Source organism: Vicia villosa, linkage group LG7, assembly GCF_029867415.1.
Source record: "Vicia villosa cultivar HV-30 ecotype Madison, WI linkage group LG7, Vvil1.0, whole genome shotgun sequence".
Taxonomy (NCBI): domain Eukaryota; kingdom Viridiplantae; phylum Streptophyta; class Magnoliopsida; order Fabales; family Fabaceae; genus Vicia; species Vicia villosa.
In genome coordinates, this window is record NC_081186.1 from 41,660,463 (window position 1) to 41,683,350 (window position 22,888).

Consider the following 22,888-nt stretch of genomic DNA (forward strand, 5'->3'; position numbering starts at 1 on the left):
TTAGGGTTTATGAAGTGATGCGATTGATAATGGGAAAAGGGAGAGAATAGCATTTGAAAGAGAAATGGTTTTTGCGAAAACGCTGTAGAAGAAGAAGATTGGAAGTCGTTGCTGAATGATAAATCAGTTTCGTAACCGTGGAGACAATGAGGGGACGTAACCGCTGGAAGTTTAACGTGAAAGAATTGAAGAATAAATTGAAGAAAGAATTGAAGAATAAAATTGAGAAAAGTGACGTGGAAAATTGAGAGAAGAGTTGCTGATGTGGATAGCTTAAGAAAGTCCCAAATGGTAGACTTTTCTTATATGATAAATGTTATTCTTTTTGTATTTTATATACATATTTAACCATCACTATATTATATTAATTTATTATTTATAATGACATTCTATGAATCGTGCGAAAGCACGGGTAAATGATTTTTTAATTATTTTTTATATTTCTAATAAAATATACATTTTTCGACGGGGCAAAGCTACTTAATGTGTATATATTTTATTTACATTTTTAACCATCATTATATTATATTTATTTACTACTGATAGATAAATACTTAATTATTGGTATGAGTAACAATAAACAAAATTTGGACAAAAAAGTTTGGTACCTGTTATCAAATCAAATAAATATAACCACATATATTATATTTATTTATTATTCATAATATTGTGCAATCCGTGCGAACGCACGGGTAGATGACTACTCACGATATATTTATAACTATATTGTATGATGTGTGCGAATACACGGGTAGATGACTACTTAATTATTTTTTTCTATTTTTTCTACTATATTTGTAACTAGATTAAATTAATATTTATATCACAATTATAATTTCAAATGTTTTTTTCTTTTTAATTTATATATTTTTTATATATATTTATTAACCATCGTTATATATTTATTTATTGTTTATATTGACTTTGCATGACCCGTGCGAACGCACGGGTCCTTTAATTACTAGTTGAATTTAATTGGTATGTACTGACAGTGTAAAGCAGTTTTACACTGTCAGAGAATTGTGACCGTTAAAAGCTTATTAAAATTTAATTTTTATTTTAATTATTTATAAAATAATAATTGTGAATGATTATGATGCACTGAATATGTAAAAAAATTTACACTAAGAGTGCATAGTAATTAATCTCATAACAATTATAATTATTGATAATTTATATTAAAATTATGTGTTAAATATAATTTGTATTCATATAAAATATCTATTATTTTAACTTTTATAATAGATAAAAATTAAAAAATAGAAAAATTAAAAATATATATTTTTAACTATAAAATTTAATATTAAGTTAATATTATGATTATTCAAACAACAATTACTTTTTATTATATAATTCTAGTGTTTTGGTCCGCTCAATCGCTCACAAGGTCCGAGATGAAAGGTCTAAAGTAAGAAAGCAAATGCGAGAAAGAGATTTTTGTCTATCCTTTCATATAGCATACAAATTTGCCTCTAAAACATTACCAACTATTTAAATAGATCAAACGAACGACTGTGATCCATGACACACTCATCGCTTTGGGTTTAAACTGCTTTATTTATATAAGAGAGAAAACATGTCATTTTTAGGTATTCAAATTCATTACAACTCTTACATGATTTTTCATTTTCTTACAGCGTTGAAGTGTTAACCTTGCAAGTTAACCGTTCTCGGTCGTACTAGAAGCCCAAGACCACCGTAGCAAGGCATTATTTCGCAGTTCTCCAAACAACTACAATTCCTCAACGGAACAATGGTGTCGTTTGTGAAAATTAAAATTTGATTCCTGCGTATTTCCATGTTCATATTTCCTCCAATCTAGAATGTCAACTCTCACATGATCTTTCATTCCCTTACTAACCTGAGCGTTGGAATGTTAATCTTGCAGGTCATCCCCCTTTCGACTCTACTAGAAGCCCAAAACCAACGTAGCTAGACATTATATCTTCTGCTGTAAGCGTCGTTCCTATTTGAGTTGTTTGATGTTGTCTTGAATCAACATGGATTCTCTTTAGGTCTTTGACTTGTGTCAAACTATTTTATGGGGATTAGTTCCGCGGGTCGAGATCTACGAATTGCATATCGTATGGCTTTGGAGTTGGCTTCTCCTTTTTGACTTTGCACAGTAGTAAACTCTCCCGATAATATTGTCGAGCCTACTCCTATCTTCCTTAGATGATTCCTACCTACCCTGTTAGAACAAGATTTGTTCTGATCAATTATCTTAGTTTTGATGATAACAATAATATGAATTTTGCTTAAGATAATATGGTACTCTAATCCATTGCAATTTCCCTTTCAGGAAATATATAAAGAGTATGCATAATTCAGCGCTCAGAAGCTTTGTCTCAAAGGGTTCAGCATGCAACATCAGAACATGGTCTGGCAAGACATCAGAAGATGGTCGAAGCAGAATCAGAACATGGGTCTATGGAAGCATCAGAAGAACAAGAGAACAGAAGCACTGAAGTTCTGATGGTATCACGCTCAGAAGCACTTCAAGGTCAGAAGATCAGAAGATGCTATGCACCAAGCTGTTTGACTCTGATGATATTCAAACGTTGTATTCACAAACATCAGATCAGAAGAAAGTACAAGTGGCAAGCTACGCTGACTGACAAAAGGAACGTTAAAAGCTACTAAAGGCTACGTCAGTAGACACAGCGTGAACAAGGCTCGAGGTAGTTGACAAAAGCGTATAACATTAAATGCGATGCTGTACGGAACACGCAAAGCATTAAATGCACTCAACGGTCATCTTCTCCAACGCCTATAAATATGAAGTTCTGATGAGAAGCAAGGTTAACGATCCTGAACAAAACAACGCCTATTAACTTGCTGAAACGCTGTTCAAATTCAAAGCTCAGAATCTTCATCTTCATCAAAGCTCACTACATTGCTGTTGTAATATATTAGTGAGATTAAGCTTAAACGATTAAGAGAAATATCACAGTTTGTGATTATCGCTTTTAAGAAGCAATTGTAATACTCTTAGAATTGATTACATTAAGTTGTAAGGAACTAGAGTGATCGTGTGGATCAGAATACTCTAGGAAGTCTTAGAAGTTATCTAAGCAGGTTGTAACTAGAGTGATCGTGTGGATCAGTATACTCTAGAAAAGTCTTAGAGGGTATCTAAGCAGTTGTTCCTGGAGTGATCAGTGTGTGATCAGAAGACTCTGGAAGACTTAGTTGCTGACTAAGTGGAAAACCATTGTAATCCGTGCGATTAGTGGATTAAATCCTCAGTTGAGGTAAATCATCTCTGCGGGGGTGGACTGGAGTAGTTTAGTTAACAACGAACCAGGATAAAAATAACTGTGCAATTTATTTTTATCTGTCAAGTTTTTTAAAGCTACACTTATTCAAACCCCCCCTTTCTAAGTGTTTTTCTATCCTTCAATTGGCATCAGAGCGCCGGTTCTAAGGTGCAAGCACTTAACCGTGTTTAGAAAAGATTCAGGAAGAGAAAAACGCTTCAGTAAAAGATGGTTGATGAAAGTGAAAAGTCTACACCTGCATCTACATCTGGCTCTGCTGAGCAATACAACGGTAACAATGGTTATACTAGACCGCCGGTATTTGATGGTGAAAACTTTGAATACTGGAAAGATAAACTGGAAAGTTACTTTCTTGGTCTAGATGGTGATCTATGGGATCTTCTAATGGATGGTTACAAACATCCAGTAAATGCCAGAGGCGTAAAGCTGACAAGGCAAGAAATGAATGATGATCAGAAGAAGCTTTTCAGGAATCATCATAAATGCAGAACTGTTTTGCTGAATGCTATCTCTCATGCTGAGTATGAGAAGATATCTAACAGGGAAACGGCCTATGACATATATGAGTCCTTGAAAATGACTCATGAAGGAAATGCTCAAGTCAAAGAGACTAAAGCTCTAGCTTTAATCCAGAAGTATGAAGCCTTCAAGATGGAGGATGATGAAGACATTGAAAAGATGTTTTCAAGATTTCAAACTCTTACTGCTGGATTGAGAGTTCTTGACAAGGGATACACCAAGGCTGATCACGTAAAGAAGATCATCAGAAGCTTACCCAGAAGATGGGGTCCTATGGTGACTGCATTCAAGATTGCAAAGAATCTGAATGAAGTTTCTCTGGAAGAGCTTATAAGTGCCTTGAGAAGTCATGAAATAGAGCTGGACGCAAATGAGCCTCAAAAGAAAGGTAAGTCTATTGCATTAAAATCCAATATCAAGAAATGCACTAACGCTTTTCAGGCTAGAGAAGAAGATCCTGAAGAATCAGAATCTGAAGAAGAAGATGAACTGTCCCTGATCTCCAGAAGGCTAAATCAACTCTGGAAGACCAAGCAAAGGAAGTTCAGAGGCTTCAGAAGTTCAAAGAAATTTGAACGTGGAGAATCTTCTGATGACAGAAGATTTGACAAGAAGAAGGTCATGTGCTATGAATGCAATGAGCCTGGACACTTCAAGAATGAATGTCCAAATCTTCAGAAGGAAAATCCCAAAAAGAAGTTTCATAAGAAGAAAGGTCTTATGGCAACCTGGGATGAGTCAGAAGATGATTCAGACTCTGAAGATGAGCAGGCTAACTGTGCGCTGATGGCGACAGAAGATGACGGATCAGAATCTACATCAGAATCAGATTCTGAAGAGGTATTTTCTGAACTTACTAGAGATGAGTTAGTTTCCGGTCTAACTGAACTTCTGGAACTCAAGTCTCAGATTAGTCTCAAATACAAAAAGCTGAAAAAGCTATTTGAATTTGAAACAAAGAAGCTTGAGTTGGAAAATTCTGAATTAAAAGAAAAACTTTTAAAATTATCCAATAATGTTGGATCTCCTTCTGATTCAGAAAAATCCACTCCCAGTCTAAACCATATTCTGAAAGAATATGATTTAAGTTTCAGGAAGTTCTTATCTAGAAGTATTGGCAGAAGTCAGCTAGCTTCTATGATATATGCTGTGTCTGGAAACAAAAGAGTCGGCATTGGTTTTGAGGGTGAAACCCCATACAAACTTGAACCTGTTGATGAAATGAAATTCACATACAAGCCATTGTATGATCAGTTCAAGTATGGCCACTCCCATGATATTAGGCACACTTCACATGCTCAAAGTTTTCACATAACACACACCAAAAAGCATGTGACACAACCTAGGAAATATCATGAAACTCACATTAAAAATTATCATGCTGTTCCTCCTATTGCTTACAATGTTAAACCCAAGTTCAATCAGAACTTGAGAAAATCTAACAAGAAAGGACCCAAGAAAATGTGGGTACCTAAGGATAAGATTATTCCTATTGCAGATATCCTTGACTGCAAAAAGGACAAAGCACAACATGTCATGGTACCTGGACTTTGGATGCTCACGACACATGACAGGAAGAAGGTCTATGTTCCAAGACCTGGTGCTTAAGTCTGGAGGAGAAGTCAAGTTTGGAGGAGATCAGAAGGGCAAGATAATTGGCTCTGGAACTATAAAGTCTGGTAACTCTCCTTCCATTTCTAATGTACTTCTTGTAGAAGGATTAACACATAACCTCTTATCTATCAGTCAATTGAGTGACAATGGTTATGATATAATCTTTAATCAAGAGTCTTGCAAGGCTGTAAATCAGAAGGATGGCTCAATCCTATTTACAGGCAAGAGGAAGAACAACATTTATAAGACAGATCTGCAAGATCTTATGAGTCAGAAGGTGACTTGTCTTATGTCTGTTTCTGATGAGTAGTGGGTCTGGCACAGAAGATTAGGTCATGCTAGTTTGAGAAAGATTTCTCAGATTAACAAACTGGATCTTGTCAGAGGACTCCCTAATCTGAAATTCAAATCAGATGCTCTTTGTGAAGCATGTCAGAAGGGCAAGTTCTCCAAACCTGCATTCAAGTCCAAGAATGTTGTTTCTACCTCAAGGCCATTAGAACTCTTGCACATTGATCTGTTTGGCCCAGTCAAAACAGCATCTGTCAGAGGGAAGAAATATGGATTAGTCATCGTAGATGATTATAGCCGCTGGACGTGGGTAAAATTCTTGAAACACAAGGATGAGACTCATTCAGTGTTCTTTGATTTCTGCATTCAGATTCAATCTGAAAAAGAGTGTAAAATCATAAAGGTTAGAAGTGATCATGGTGGTGAATTTGAGAACAGATCCTTTGAAGAATTCTTCAAAGAAAATGGTATTGCCCATGATTTCTCTTGTCCTAGAACTCCACAGCAAAATGGGGTTGTAGAACGAAAGAATAGGACTCTGCAAGAAATGGCCAGAACCATGATCAATGAAACCAATATGGCTAAGCATTTCTGGGCAGAAGCAATAAACACTGCATGCTATATTCAGAATAGAATCTCTATCAGACCTATTCTAAATAAGACTCCTTATGAATTGTGGAAGAATAGAAAGCCCAACATTTCATATTTCCATCCTTTTGGATGTGTATGCTTTATTCTGAACACTAAAGATCATCTTGGTAAGTTTGATTCCAAAGCACAAAAATGTTTCCTTCTTGGATATTCTGAACGCTCAAAAGGCTACAGAGTATACAATACTGAAACATTGATTGTAGAAGAATCAATCAATATCAGGTTTGATGATAAGCTTGGTTCTGAAAAACCAAAGCAGTTTGATAATTTTGCAGATTGTGATATTGATATATCAGAAGTTGTTGAGCCAAGAAGCAACGCATCAGAAGCAGAGCTTCTCAGAAGCAAAGAATCTGAAGATCAAGTATCAGCTCCTCTGGAGAATCTAAGCATATATGAAGAACCATCTGTCAGAAGATCATCCAGACTCATCTCTGGTCATTCAGAAGATGTCATTCTTGGAAAGAAGGATGATCCAATCAGAACAAGAGCATTCCTTAAGAACAATGCAGATTGTCAATTAGGTCTTGTATCTTTGATCGAGCCAACTTCTGTTGATCATGCTCTAGAAGATCCAGACTGGATAATTGCTATGCAAGAAGAACTAAATCAGTTTACAAGGAATGATGTTTGGGATCTTGTTCCTAGACCAGATGGATTCAATATAATCGGTACAAAATGGGTCTTCAGAAACAAGCTCAGTGAGAAAGGTGAAGTGGTAAGGAACAAAGCTAGACTGGTGGCTCAGGGTTATAGTCAGCAAGAAGGGATTGACTATACAGAAACCTTTGCACCAGTGGCCAGGTTAGAATCTATTCGTCTATTAATTTCATTTGCCACTCAACATAACATCACTCTCTATCAAATGGATGTTAAGAGTGCCTTCTTAAATGGTTATATAGATGAAGAAGTTTATGTCCATCAACCTCCTGGTTTTGAAGACTCTATGTCTCCTAATCATGTTTTTAAATTAAAGAAATCGTTATATGGATTGAAACAAGCTCCCAGAGCTTGGTATGAACGCTTAAGTTCTTTCCTTCTAGATAATGGTTTCACTAGAGGAAAAGTGGACACTACTCTCTTTTGTAAAACCTTTAAAAGGGATATCTTAATTTGTCAAATATATGTAGATGATATTATTTTTGGAACATCTAATGCTACACTTGGAAAGGAGTTTGCTAAGTCTATGCAGGCTGAGTTTGAAATGAGCATGATGGGAGAACTCAAGTATTTCCTTGGAATACAAATAAATCAAACATCAGAAGGAACGTATGTTCACCAAACCAAGTATGTGAAGGAACTTCTGAAGAAGTTTAATCTTCTAGACTGCAAAGAAGCCAAAACTCCTATGCATCCAACATGCATCCTAGGTAAGGATGAGGTAAGTAAGAAGGTAGATCAGAAGTTATACAGAGGTATGATTGGATCTCTTCTATATTTGACTGCTTCTAGACCTGACATTCTGTTCAGTGTTTGTTTGTGTGCTAGATTCCAATCAGATCCTAGAGAATCTCATTTAACTGCTGTTAAGAGAATTCTAAGGTATCTGAAAGGTACTACTAATGTTGGCTTAGTTTACAGAAAATCTAAAGAATACAACTTAGTAGGATTCTGCGATGCTGATTATGCTGGAGACAGAATTGAAAGAAAAAGTACTTCAGGAAGTTGCCAATTTCTTGGAAGTCATTTGATCTCCTGGTATAGCAAGAAGCAAGCAACTATTGCTCTATCAACGACAGAAGCAGAATATGTCGCTGCTGCTGGTTGTAGTACACAGATGCTCTGGATGAAGAGTCAGTTAGAAGATTATCAGATATTTGAGAGTAACATTCCTATATTCTGTGATAATACTTCTGCTATATGTTTATCTAAGAATCCTATTCTTCATTCAAAAGCTAAACATATTGAGATTAAACATCATTTCATAAGGGACTATGTTCAGAAGGGTGTTATATCTTTAAACTTTGTGGATACAGACCATCAATGGGCTGATATCTTTACAAAACCCCTGGCTGAAGATAGGTTTAAGTTCATTCTGAAGAACATCAGTATGGATTTATGCCCAGAATGAGAAGATGAGAAGTTCTTATGTATGAGTATCTTCTGAAATGAAAATGGACTATTTCTTTAATCAGAAGTTCTGATTGAAATCTTTTAGAAATTATGATTCGGTTATTACTAACGCTTCATTGTCTAAGTTGATTCAGAACCTCCTTTAAAGCAAAACAGCTGTAACGTTTTATCTCGGGATGGTAAACCTGTCATTACTATTCATGGATAAGCGTGCGTGCAGTTGAAGGGACGCCGACCATAGGTAACTGTGCTAGTCACCTCATTCGTCTTTATTATCTCTCCTCACGTCACGTAACATTAAATGCTTTTCATCTTTTACTCTCTTTCAGTTTTTATTTATATTCTTCAAACACTTTTCCTTCCCTCTCATATTTTCTCTATTCACTCTATCTTTTTTGCATTCATATCAAACCCTAGCTGTTCATTATCTGCAAATCCATCATGAACCCTTCATCAAGCCCAGGAAATCATGAAAATGATCAAAACAACAAGAGAAAAGCTGTTGAAACATCTCCTTCCAAACCCAAAAAGATAAAAATCACCTATGATCCTCTCAAGGTGAATCCATTCGAAGCAATGCTATCTGGAAACTATTCTAGACGTGTGTTTCAACCCCCTGGTGAAAGCCCTCCATCATCTCCATCTTCTTCCTCATCTTTCTACCTTCAAGACTCCTCTTCCTCCTCATCTAACCTTTCCTCTCCCTCAACCCATTCCAAAGAAATCTCCTCATCTTCACCTGCTGAGAATGTTGTCTCTGATAAAGATTGTGGAAGATCTGCATCAGAACCAAGTCTCCCTGACCCCTCGCCTGGAAGCCCAAGAAGCAGTCAATGAGGCGTTTCACTCCTTCATGGCATGCTGGCACAGACTTTGTCTTAGCTAGGGTCTTAGGCTTTGGTCTTTGTAGTTTTCTTTTCCTTGTTGCATCTGCTTGTTAAACATTCTCATGTAATATCGTTTGATTATAAATGAAAAGTTTCTTTGTTTTTACATTCCAGTGATTTTATTTGTCGTTTTATTCATCTGAATCTTTTGAAATATTCTTTTTGATGTTATGACAAAAAGGGGGAGAAGATAAATGATAAATGATTTGATTAATCTATCAGTTGCTGGGTAAAGCTCCCACACATTTACTAACAAGAACTGCAAGTTCTATATGGTTTAAGTGTTTTGCAGGTATAAAGAAGTGAAGAGAATCTTCAAAGCAAACACTAGAAGCAAAACCATGGAAACTGAAGCAAGCTGAGTGCTGTCAAGCTTCAGAGATCAGAAGCACTGATAATAGAATTTGATCCATATTTGTCTACTTGTTCTGACAAAATTCTATTTGCTCTGATACATTGTTTTAGCCTATAAGGCTCTGATACATATAATGTGTTCAAATAGACATTTTATGTTCTAACTCGTTCATGCTGACTGTTGTCGTTTAGTTTTTTGTTCTGTAACATTTCAGGATGTAGAGATGCTCTGATGATGCTCTGGTACATTCAACAATGTTCTGATACAAATCTAGCATGAAGTGATGTTGGTAGAAATTCAAGCTCTGAAGCTATCCGAGGGAAGCAGAAATCAGAAGCTGTGAATGTTCTAAAGATCCAGAAAACTCAAGTTCTGAAGCTGTCCTGAATGGAAGCAGAAATCAGAAGCTGTGAATGTTCAGAAGATCAAAGAAATTCAAGTTCTGAAGCTGTCCTAGATGGAAGCAGGAATCAGAAGCTGTGAGTGTTCTAGGGATCTAAAGAAATTCTAGTTCTGAAGCTGTCCTATGGAAGCAGAAGTCAGAAGCTATGAATTCTCTGAAGACAGAAGCTTATATGATCGTCTCTACCGAAATAATCAGGGAAGTCTTTTATTAAAGTTCTTCGAGTATTTATTTCAGGGGGAGATTATTTATCTCAGGGGGAGATTGTTAATCTCAGGGGGAGACATATTCATATGCTTATGCTATAGCTGTGTAATTTGTCTTTTGCCGTCTGTTCTTTCTGATCGCAAATTCATATCATTTATATATGTTTTTGTCATCATCAAAAAGGGGGAGATTGTTAGAACAAGATTTGTTCTGATCAATTATCTTAGTTTTGATGATAACAATAATATGAATTTTGCTTAAGATAATATGGTACTCTAATCCATTGCAATTTCCCTTTCAGGAAATATATAAAGAGTATGCATAATTCAGCGCTCAGAAGCTTTGTCTCAAAGGGTTCAACATGCAACATCAGAACATGGTCTGGCAAGACATCAGAAGATGGTCGAAGCAGAATCAGAACATGGGTCTATGGAAGCATCAGAAGAACAAGAGAACAGAAGCACTGAAGTTCTGATGGTATCACGCTCAGAAGCACTTCAAGGTCAGAAGATCAGAAGATGCTATGCACCAAGCTGTTTGACTCTGATGATATTCAAACGTTGTATTCACAAACATCAGATCAGAAGAAAGTACAAGTGGCAAGCTACGCTGACTGACAAAAGGAACGTTAAAAGCTACTAAAGGCTACGTCAGTAGACACAGCGTGAACAAGGCTCGAGGTAGTTGACAAAAGCGTATAACATTAAATGCGATGCTGTACGGAACACGCAAAGCATTAAATGCACTCAACGGTCATCTTCTCCAACGCCTATAAATATGAAGTTCTGATGAGAAACAAGGTTAACGATCCTGAACAAAACAACGCCTATTAACTTGCTGAAACGCTGTTCAAATTCAAAGCTCAGAATCTTCATCTTCATCAAAGCTCACTACATTGCTGTTGTAATATATTAGTGAGATTAAGCTTAAACGATTAAGAGAAATATCACAGTTTGTGATTATCGCTTTTAAGAAGCAATTGTAATACTCTTAGAATTGATTACATTAAGTTGTAAGGAACTAGAGTGATCGTGTGGATCAGAATACTCTAGGAAGTCTTAGAAGTTATCTAAGCAGGTTGTAACTAGAGTGATCGTGTGGATCAGTATACTCTAGAAAAGTCTTAGAGGGTATCTAAGCAGTTGTTCCTGGAGTGATCAGTGTGTGATCAGAAGACTCTGGAAGACTTAGTTGCTGACTAAGTGGAAAACCATTGTAATCCGTGCGATTAGTGGATTAAATCCTCAGTTGAGGTAAATCATCTCTGCGGGGGTGGACTGGAGTAGTTTAGTTAACAACGAACCAGGATAAAAATAACTGTGCAATTTATTTTTATCTGTCAAGTTTTTTAAAGCTACACTTATTCAAACCCCCCCTTTCTAAGTGTTTTTCTATCCTTCATACCCGTCTCCTATAGGGAGCTTCATTATCATAAGGGACGGGCAGATGTGCATTACTTGCCTTACATAGCTTTTTTGTGACCGGTTTAATTCACCGTCCGACGAATCCCCCGATAATAGTGTTAAGCATATGGCGTGGAGCGCTTCGCCTTCGTTTTTCCCTCCTGAGTTTCTTAGGAGGTGATGCTCGCTCGTTGGTACTATTTGAGGAGGATAGTCCCTCATTTTGACCGTATTTCTAGAGGCTCCACCTTGAATTTTGTGATACTTGCACCAACTGCCAGAACCGGGTCTCACCGTATCTCCCCTAGGAGAATCTGCTTCTATGACGACTCGAGTTATCTATGTCTCTTGCAGAATCATCTTTTTACTACTGTTCAAGGGGGTCTAATGTTCTAATTGTCTTCTATCGAACCTCCCTGAACGGGGTGGCATGTTCTTACCATATAATTGCTTCTTAGATTTTTTAGGTCCCGCCCCCTCAGATCGAGGAGGAGGAGCCTTTTCTTTGGCATATCTGGTATTTTCCTCTGCATTACTTTCTTCCCCTCATATGTAACATTTCGTCAAAGTGATGATATCTTCCATAATGGTGGCGGTTTTTGGGCCAGCGATTCGTTAAAGTGCTCGACCCTTAAACCATTATGAAAAGCTCCCACAAACATCTCCTGATTGGGGTTTTCTTCATTGAAACATGTTACGTATTCCCCAAGTGTCTTGTTCTGTCCTTGGCAAACGCTGAACAGGCTAGTGATTGAAACCTTCAGGCTCTTACTGGCAGAAAATTGGGTGATTAGTTTTCTGGGCAAATCTTTATAACTCGTTACCGAATGTTTTGGTAGCCCCATATACCAATGTAAAGCCGCCTCTTTTAGGGTCCCGACCATCAGCTTGCATTTTAGTGATTCATTGGCTCCAATGATAGCCATATGGGTATTGACGGTTAGAATATGCTCTTGTAGGTCGTGCCTTCCCTTAAATGATGAGAGTTGCGGGGGTTTGACATTTTTCGAAATGACCGCGTTCCAGATCTCTTCGAATAGAGTTTGTATATTAATAGGGTCGTCAGGATACTCATCCTCTGGCTGAGGTTGAGGGTGTTGTTGTTGGAGCCCGTGCACTGCGTTTTGTAACTGTTCATTCTATTGACGTAAGAGTTTTACAACGATGGCCAGTTCTTCCATGGCTTGGGATCCCTGACCATTACTGTTAGTCATGCTCATAGTCCGTCTATACACAATTTTGTGCAGTCTGGAAAAGTTTTACCAAGCCCCACAGTGGGTGTAAACTGTTCTTGAAGAACAATATTGATAACTTCCCCGAAGCTGGCCGGGAGAAGTCGCAGTAAGGTAATAGTTTAGTGTTTAAGGATTTCTTAGTTTTAGTCCTCTTGGAGATATTTATTTATAGTCAACAGTATTTAATGGAGTAGTTGAATTGTTTTCATGACTATCATGGTGATGGTTCTCTTGCTGCCTAGGGGCTATGAATGGCATTGAATGTTGCAAATACTTATGTTTCTAACTTTAACAGTTGACTAATCGCAGACGTTTTTGATGAGTCTGAGCCTTGTGCATATGGGCGTCGTGGGGAGTTATCCGAGATATATATCCGAGGTGCATAGTGGCGACTTGGCGTCTACCTGAAATATACATCCCGAACATATTGGCGACTTGACGACTTATCCGAGATATACATCCCGGAAGTACATAAATGCCCCAAGCGTGAGGTGTGGTAAGGGCAAAGCACTTGAGTTATTTGGCGACTTCGAACGGACTTCGAGATCGACACCTTGACGACTTACCCAGGATGTGCATCCCAGACATATATTTTTGACTTGGTGACTTACCCGAGATATATATCTCGGATGTATATAAGCCCTCCAAAACGTGAGGCCTAGTAGGGGAGAAACGCTTAAGTTATCTGGCGATTTAGGCAGGATCTTGAACTTAATGACTTGATGATTTATCCGGGATGTACACCCCAAATTGTAAGTTCGAAGTGCGCCTAAGAGGGGGTGAATTCAGTACTTTAAAATTATGGTTTTATGGATATGAGTTGTTGTTATTTTTCTAGTTTGGTGCAAGAGTTAGAATGCAATAAAGTGCAAAAAATGTAAGGAACACAGTGATTTATCCTGGTTCTCCTCACAATCTGGGAGTACTTCAGTCCCCTTACCACATGTAATATATTTTATTATTGTTTGATCTTTAGATAAGACACACCTATTCTTTCTATACAAGACTTCTAACCAATCACTAAGGCAACAACACCTTATGATCAACCAAGTTAAAATGAGAACAATCCTCTCAAAATCAACTCTCTTGCTTCCAAAAATCTTGGATAGCAAGGATACAAACCAACCAAGTAGAACAATAAAATAATCCTTTCTTTTCTACTCTCTTGTTTTCAATAATCTTGGACAATAAGGAAACACACCTAATCTCAAACAATCTTTGATACTTTGGAATTTTTTACAATAAACGATGAATAAAGATGTAGAGTAATTATCATTTTTATAATCTTAAGTGATATATCAATGTAATTGATCTTTCTTTCCAATGAAAATAATTCACAAACACTAAAGTGTTAGAATGCTCAAGAATTTTCTGGTTTATATGATGTGAATGTATGCAGAAAAATTCTTGAATAAAAGTTGAAATACTTGAAATGTGAATTTTGAAAGTTTAAGTGTTTGATTGGAAGAGGTGAATTGTAATTTGAAATTCCATGTATTTAGCATAACACCTTTATGAATCTAGGTGAAGTCATGGAAAAATATCATGAACAAATGTCAAGTTAAAATGAAAAGGTTTTTAGGAAGAAGTGCATGAAAATGTGTTAAAAAAGTTATTATTTTTTCAAATTTGCATAGGACTTGTTAAGTTGGTTTTAACAGATACCTGACTTAACAAATGCATAACGTTTTTTGAATTTCAAATAATTATTCAAATTTCAAACAGCATCAGATTTTATTAAGTCAGTTAACCAGACCTGATTTAAAAAGTGCTAACAACTTTTAAAAAAATGTTTTTTATGCATGATAATTTGATAACTCTAGAGATGAAAATGTATAAAATGTTTTGAGTATCTAAAGTCTTGGTGAAGATAAGTACTGTCATTATACCTTCTTGAAACTTAATTCAATTGACTCCAAAATCTTGAACATAATGTTTTATCTTGAATTTCATCTTTATCTTCTTGATATCAAAATTTTTGTCTTCATCAAAACATATTCAACTTTAAGAAGCTTCACTTCACACAAATGCGTAACGACGACGATAAACATCCCAAAAGTACATTATTAAAAAATTTAACAAATAATAAATATACAAAATATAAAAATTATATTAAGAATTAGAGTATGCTTAAAGTTCTTATACGTGCAATATTATAGTAAAATGTTATCATTTCAATTTATTGAACATTTAATAATTTACAAAAAAATATATTAATTTTTTTATAATTCTTTATTAAATTTAAATTATAAATTTATACAAACTCAAATATTTTAATAATTTTAATAGAAATATTAATATTAAAAAGGTGTACATTACAATATTTAAAAATTATTTATTTGTTAAATTATACTATATTTATTAAAATTATCATTTTTAATTATTAAAAAAAATCTAAATATGTATTTAAAGTTGCCCCGGTAATTTACTAGTAGATACATAAATAGATGCTAGAAAAGGAAGAGAGTAAGGCGGTAGTAGTGCTCCAGCCTCCATCTATCAACAGCTATCTATAATATAAGAAAATTAATGGTTGTGGAAAAGTCAAAAATACCCTTATTTAATTTTTTGCCACCACATTAAAATTGTGGTTTTTTGGTCTTTGAACCATAAAGTTCTTAATTTTATTATTAAAATAATACAACTCTTATATTTTATAAAACTTATTAAATCTCTCTCTATTCTCTATTTTTTTTCTCTTTCATCACTTTCTCACTTCTTTCTTCCATAAAAAAAATTATTATTAATATTTTTTTATATACAAAAAATAGTATTTATGATCAAAATATTTTTTAATCAAAAATGATATACGGGAAAAATTTATTCAAAAAATACATTATTGATCTAAATATTTTTATATACAAAAATTTAATATTGATCCAAATATTTTTGTAAATGATACCTAAACAAAAATGAAGTCTATATAAGGGAAAAAATTTATTATTAATCTAAATATTCTTATATACGAGAAATGGTATTTATGATCAAATATTTTTAATCCAAAAATGGTATACGAGAAAAATCTATTATTGATCTAAATATTTTTTATACGAAAATTTAATATTGATCCAAATATTTTTGTAAATGATACCTAAATAAAAATAATATTTGTATTATTATTTACGAAAAAATTTATTTATGATCTAAATATTTTTTATTCAAAAATGGTATACGGGCAAAAAATCTACTATTGATGTAAATATTTTTATATACGAAATTTACTATTGATCCAAATAATTTTGTAAATGATACATAAATAAAAATGAAGTCTGTATACTGAAAAAAAATCTATTATTGATCTAAATATTTTTATATACAAGAAATGGTATTTATCATCATATATTTTTGATCAAAAAATGGTATACGAGAAAAAAAACTATTATTGATCTAAATATTTTAATATACGAAAATTTATTATTGATCCAAATATTTTTGTAAATGATACCTAAACAAAAAAAATAATATTTGTATATGGAAACAAAATCTATTATTTACGAAAAATGGTATTTATGACCCAAATATTTTTTATTCAAAAATGGTATACGGGAAAAAATTTATTATTGATCTAAATATTTTTATATAGGAAATTTACTATTCATCCAGATATTTTTGTAAATGATACCTAAACAAAAATGAAGTCTGTATACGAAAAAAATATTTTGTTGATCTAAATATTTTTATATACGAGAAATGGTATTTATGATTAAATATTCTTAATCCAAAAGTGGTATACGGGAAAAAATCTATTATTGATCTAAATATTTTTATATACAAAATAATTAATTATTTATCTATTTTTTCCTTTTTCAATATTTTTATTTAAAATAAATGATGTTTTCAAATTCGCGTTGCCGAACAGAACCCGTGCGTATGCACGGGTTTGTTACTAGTTTATTCGAACGCAATAGAAAAAATGGACTATTTTGTAATCTACTATCTATTCATTAATAATAGATTGACCAAATTGCCTAAATTACCCTTTCACCAAAATTTATTTGCACTAATAAAAGGTCATTTTTGTAACTAACAAATTAAGTATTCACTCTTTCAACTTTATTGAATGGATGCACCAAGTGTTAGCTTTTCATTGGTCCGAATTAAATAACATTTTTCCTACAACTTTATTGCATGAATGATGACATCACATGTAAGTCATGGATGATGGAAGTCATATTTAAATTTCTTTTACATTTCATTTTCCCACACTTTCTTACTTTCATTTTAATTTTTCTTAATTTATTTATTATCACAAAAAATATTAATAATCTATTTTTAAATTTTAATCTTACTATAAATTTCAAATTTCTTTCGCATTTCATTTTTCCATACTTTCATTTTAATTTTTCAACATTTATCTATTATCACAAAAAATATTAATAATCGATCATTTAATTATTATTCCCAAAAATATTTAATTATTTCACGGGTCACTATCAACTCAATATTTAATTTTTTTAATCGATCATTACACATTTTCTCTATCTTAATTAAAATTTCAAATTTCTCTCACATTTTTTCACACTTTCTTATTTTCATTTTAATTTTTTTCTCTATTTATTTATTTATTATCTCACGGGTCACTATCAACATAATGTCTATTTTATTTTAATCAATCATTGTCTTTATTTGAGAGATAATATCTTTATTTTTATTTTTTTCTCCATCTCACGATTTTTTATCATTATTTAATACAATTAATCTACTATCTATTCATTAATAATAGATTGACCAAATTGCCTAAATTACCCTTTCACAAAAATTTATTTGCACCAAATTCTCCATCTCACGATTTTTTATCATTATTTAATACAATTAAATTTCCATGATTATTGTTTATTTTACATTTGTTTTTAAATATATTTTATATCGCATCAAATTATTTTTTTATTTCACGGGTCATTATCAACATAGTAGCTATTTTATTTTAATCAACAATTACTATTAATTGAGAGATAATTTTTATTTTTAAATGTTAATATTTCATTTGTATTATCTCCATCTTATTGTATTTTTTATATGATTATTTAATATAATTGAATTTATATGATCATTTTTCATTTATAATTAAACCATAGTGATCTATATCATTTTCTTTTAATTGTTGTTGGACCGTCAATTATTAAATTACCTGACCCAATTTTACTATTGTGTTCTTAACCTATCTTAAACATTTTTTTGTGGATCATTGTTTTCTATATAGTTATTGTTAAATTTACAATTAAGTAAATTATTTCATATTTTTCATTTATATTTAAAATTTTACATTGCATTTGTTAAAAATTTTATTTTTAACAGAGCAATCAATAAAACTCAAACTCTATTCAAGTAAAACAATTCCTTTTAATTATGCATATTGCTTATAATTCCTTTTATTTATATTATTCATATCATTACAAAAATATTACACCAGAAAAAAATCACCCGTGCGGAAGCACGGGTCTCTGACTAGTTCGACAATGAAAAGCTCCGTCTTTTAGGTTAGAATTTGAAATTGTAGTAACCAAAGCGGCAATGACGTCGGAGCTAACTGATACCGACAGGATAAGTACTTTACCGGATTCTCTACTGTGCCACATCCTATCATTCCTCCCCACCAAAACCGCCGTGGCTTCCAGTCTCGTGTCTCGCAGGTGGCGTCACCTTTGGGAGCATCTCCAGGTCTACGACTTCTCCGACGACTCCAAATGTAACTGCGAAAACCCTAAAAACTTCGAAAAGTTTGCATTTTTTGTGAACTCCATGCTCTCCATCCGCAAATCCCGCGACATTCGAAAGTTCAATCTCACCTGCTGCATCTCCGATGATAACAACTTTCCCGAAGATTCCGTCTACGCGTGGGTCCGTGCCGCCATTGGGCACCGCCTTGAAGAACTCTCTCTTGCTATATCCAACTGCCATGGAGACCGACTCGTGTTCCTTCCTTCTTCCCTCCTGAATTGTACCAATCTCGTTTCCCTCAGGTAACCCTAATTCAATGTAAAGTAGTTTATACAGAATCAATGAAGATGTAACATGTGATTTGAAAATATTGCAGTTTTGTTGGTGATATTCACATTAATTTTCAACCTTCTTCAATTCATTTTCCATCATTGAAGATGTTAAAACTTGGCTCATGTGTTGTGGAAGTCGACATAGACATTGCGGAACTCGGCAAATACAATGTGGATTCAATACTTATCTTTCTCTCTGGCTGCCCTGTACTTGAAACCCTAGATACTTACTTTGATCCTTCATTCTTGACCAATGTTTCAGTACCACCTTCCTCCAAGAGGTTGAAATTAACCGGCGTGAATTTCTCTTGGACTTGTCTTGAAATAGATGAAGTATGGTTTGATGTAGAGTTTGATAAAACTACATTGGGCATCATTGGCAACTATCAGAGTATGGAGGAAGCATATCTTGACTACCTTTCCTTGCGTAAAAGTGAATTTGTTGATCCAGTGCTCAACCACCTCCGAGATCAAAATCGTGATTTACATCTACTTTTGCGTCATTCCACATCAAAGGTGATGTTTTGTCATTAAGGTTTATATGTAATTATATATATAGTTTTGTTCTAATATTGCATAATCACCTGTTGTTGTGGTGTAGAAGCCCTGGCCACTTTGCACCCCCACTCTAAATTATCCAGAATTTTGCAATTTAGATCATCTAAAGTTCATTCTTCCTCCTTCAACCTCTTTCAATGCAAGTCTAATGCTCAACGTGCTTGAGAAATGTCCTATGCTTCAAGTTTTTGTAATTCAGTGTAGCAAGGTTTGTTGAGCTCTCAAGTTTAGTTAAATCAATTTATGGTCTCTATGTATGCTTGCAACTATCTATCACACAAATATGATTTCGAGTCATTGTTTCTCGTAGGAGGAACCATCATCACCTTTGAAAACATGGGAGCCAAAGTCAACAACAGTTCCCCAATGTCTCAAATCTAACCTTACCTATATTCACATAGAAGGATACCAAGGATTTGAAGACGAGTTGGAATTTGCTGAATATATTTTGCGCAATGGACTTGTTTTGCACTCGGTGCTTATATTTTTTGATACTTCTATGGACTTAACACACAAGTATTATTGTCATAAAAGATTAACTGATATACCAAGGGGCTCTGTCGCATGCCAACTTAAGTTTGACTCATCCGTGTCTCCTTAAGGTGCAAAATCTCACTGTCTCTTTTTTATTTGGCGTACTGAATTGATAATGTGTCATAGAATTTTAAGTTTTTTTTAGTTAGTTAGTTAGGTTAGATAGTGAGTGAGGTGGCTAGTGTCTATGAATGCTATATAACTAAAAGATCCTTGTACTCATATTATCACCTTTTCAAGCTCTCAAGCTTCCTTTTCCCCTTCCTCTCTTGATTATGCAATGCTGTGATTTCTAATTATAAGACCTAATTTCGGTTCGTCTCTTGACTAAACTAAAGTATCTCCCCTATAGCAATGCTTGATTTTGGATTTTGAAGCTTTGTAATAGTTGAGATTTGCAGGATTTATTACGTTGAAGAAAACGATGACCTTTACTTGCTTACTGAATTTCAATGAAAACCTTTTAAACATTTCATGCCCACTTATTGCAGCTTATTGATATTATGCTGAATCTTGTTATTATTACTACCAATTATCTTATCTTTGTTTATTTGGGGCATTGGTGTTTAATTTGATGAAGCCACATAATTTGGTTTTGATCTTTGTATTCATGAAATTGGTCTTCTAGAAAACCTAAAATAAGATAAGTCTTACAGTAGAGATAATTTGGTTTGTTATGGAAGAAAATCATTTGTGTTAGAATGACATTACTTCTGTTGCACATTTGGATACTGAAAAATGTAATTTAGTTGTTTCAACTATCAAGGTTTATGGAAACAAGAAAATTACCTTTTTTTTTCTTTACTTGGGCAATAGTTATCTGTTGTATTTTGCGACCAAGATCATGTTGTGCACTCTTTAAATTGGCATAGCATTTAGGCCAAATCTCAATTTTGTGATAAGCAATACTTTATTTATTATATAAAATTAATTTCGATAGGTGGGCAAAGGTAACTTATATAAGCTCTAATATTGTGTTATATGTTGCTGCCATATATTATGATTTGTAAAACCTAATGATGTCTATTGGTTGAAATTATGTGACTTTGACTAACCATTGGTACTTTTTTTGTATCACATTATAGCAGCATAGTTTTTAGGCATATGCAGATTATAAACTTTATGAGCTCTGAATAACTTTTTCTGCTATGGATTTGACAGTGTGCCTTCGGAGTTCTTGATTTTTGAAGCTGACAGAATCATGTTTGGTCAAATGCTTGGAGTTTCATTAGAAGGATGACAGAAATCAAACCATATTAATATGTATTTTTCATTTCAGTAAGCTTACAAGTCTCTCGGAATTAGTATCTTTTGCTTGGTGCTTATCAAGACATGGTACTCAAGGTCACAATTATGGAAATACGGCTAGTTGGCTTAAGTAATGTTGTTGATTTTTTCTGTTTAGAGGAAAGTCATCGGAAACCCCTCTTATTTAAATGATGCTTTGGAGCTACATGCTTAGAATGACTTAGGGATGTCAACGGGGCGAGGACGGGGAATACATTCCCCATCACAATCCCCGCCCTCGAATATATTCCCCATCCCCGCTTCGGATCCCCGCTACGGGGAGCTTTTGTCCCTCATCCCCATCCCCACGGATCCCCGCGGGTCCCCACGGATCCCCAAGGTTTATAAACATGATTTTTTATTTTAAACAAAATTAATAGTAAAAAGCTTCAAAAACTAACCACAAGAAATTTAAAAATTATTCCTCTATGATAAATATATTGTTTTAAATTTAGATCTCGCTCTTTTACCAACAATACATATATATTTTAAATTTGTGTATAAGATTAATTATAAGAAATGACAAATAAACTTACATAATAATTTAAAATTATATATTAATCAAGGACATTGTGCTATTTTATGCAGGGCGGAGGATATTTACGCCACCCCTATCCCCGAAGTGTCTTCGGGGAGACTTTGTTCCCCATCCCCGTCCTCGCGGGGGTAAATTTCTCCGTCTTTGGGTCCCCAAACGGGGAATCTTCATGGGAATCCCCGCTAACGGAGGCAAGTTGACATCCCTAGAATGACTATACTTAGTAATGTCACAACCCAATATAAACTCTGATAATTGAGATAAATTAGTCAAATATTTATTACCACATATTATATGGTAGGAATCATTTGGTTTTTGAAAAGTATTGAAGCTATTTAGTTTTTGTCCTTGTGATTTTGGGGCATATCAGGGTATGCTGCATGTTTTTATCAGAAGAACTAGTCAGAGACCCGTGCTGTCGCACGGGTGCATTATTTATGGTGTAGTATTTTTTGAATGATACAAAAAATATGAAGTAAAGAAATTTGACCAAATTGCATTTATAAAATAGAATTTAATGATCTAAAAAAAATTTTACTAAGAAGATATTAATAATATGAAAATTAGGTTATAAGTTAAAATAATATTCACAAGAAAGATTTAAGATAGGCCAAGAACACAATAGTAAAATAGGGTCAAGTATTGAATTAAATAATTGACAGCCTAACAACAATTAAAAAGAGAATATGAGTTGCTATAGGCTAAAGAGTAAATAAAATTGAGAAAAAATCATTAAAAGGTATAGTCACGTGTGAACATTTAAGAAAGACATGAGATAATGATTAATTAAAATAATATTTAAAAATAAAAATTTTGTCTCATAAATTAAGATAATAATTAATTAAATTAAAATAAATATTTTGTTAATAATAACCCGTGAAATAAATAAATAAATATAGAAACTAATGATTAAATTAAGATAATGATTAATTTCAATTTAAATGTGTATATTTTTCTAAAAAAATCAATATATATATATATATATATATATATATATATATATATATATATATATATATATATATATATATATATATATATATATATATATATATATATATA

The 22,888-nt window shown here is 33.7% G+C and overlaps 1 protein-coding gene across 1 annotated transcript; it reads left to right on the forward strand.

Annotated features, from left to right (window-relative positions):
- The first annotated feature begins 18,366 nt into the window (after positions 1-18,366).
- LOC131617129 (F-box/FBD/LRR-repeat protein At4g26340-like) lies at positions 18,367-22,447 on the forward strand. Its single transcript, XM_058888492.1, has 5 exons — positions 18,367-18,879; positions 18,954-19,425; positions 19,511-19,675; positions 19,778-20,069; positions 21,163-22,447. The coding sequence occupies exons 1-4, from the start codon at positions 18,431-18,433 to the stop codon at positions 20,066-20,068; spliced, it is 1,377 nt and encodes a 458-aa protein (XP_058744475.1). The 5' UTR covers positions 18,367-18,430; the 3' UTR covers position 20,069; positions 21,163-22,447.
- The last annotated feature ends 441 nt before the right edge of the window (positions 22,448-22,888 follow it).

Excerpts from the sequence above, each read along its gene's own strand:
- LOC131617129 (XM_058888492.1), top strand. The coding sequence starts at position 18,431 with ATGACGTCGGAGCTAACTGATACCGACAGGATAAGTACTTTACCGGAT. Across the intron at positions 18,880-18,953 it reads ACCAATCTCGTTTCCCTCAG|TTTTGTTGGTGATATTCACA; the intron begins GTAACCCTAATT and ends AAAATATTGCAG. Across the intron at positions 19,676-19,777 it reads TTGTAATTCAGTGTAGCAAG|GAGGAACCATCATCACCTTT; the intron begins GTTTGTTGAGCT and ends TGTTTCTCGTAG.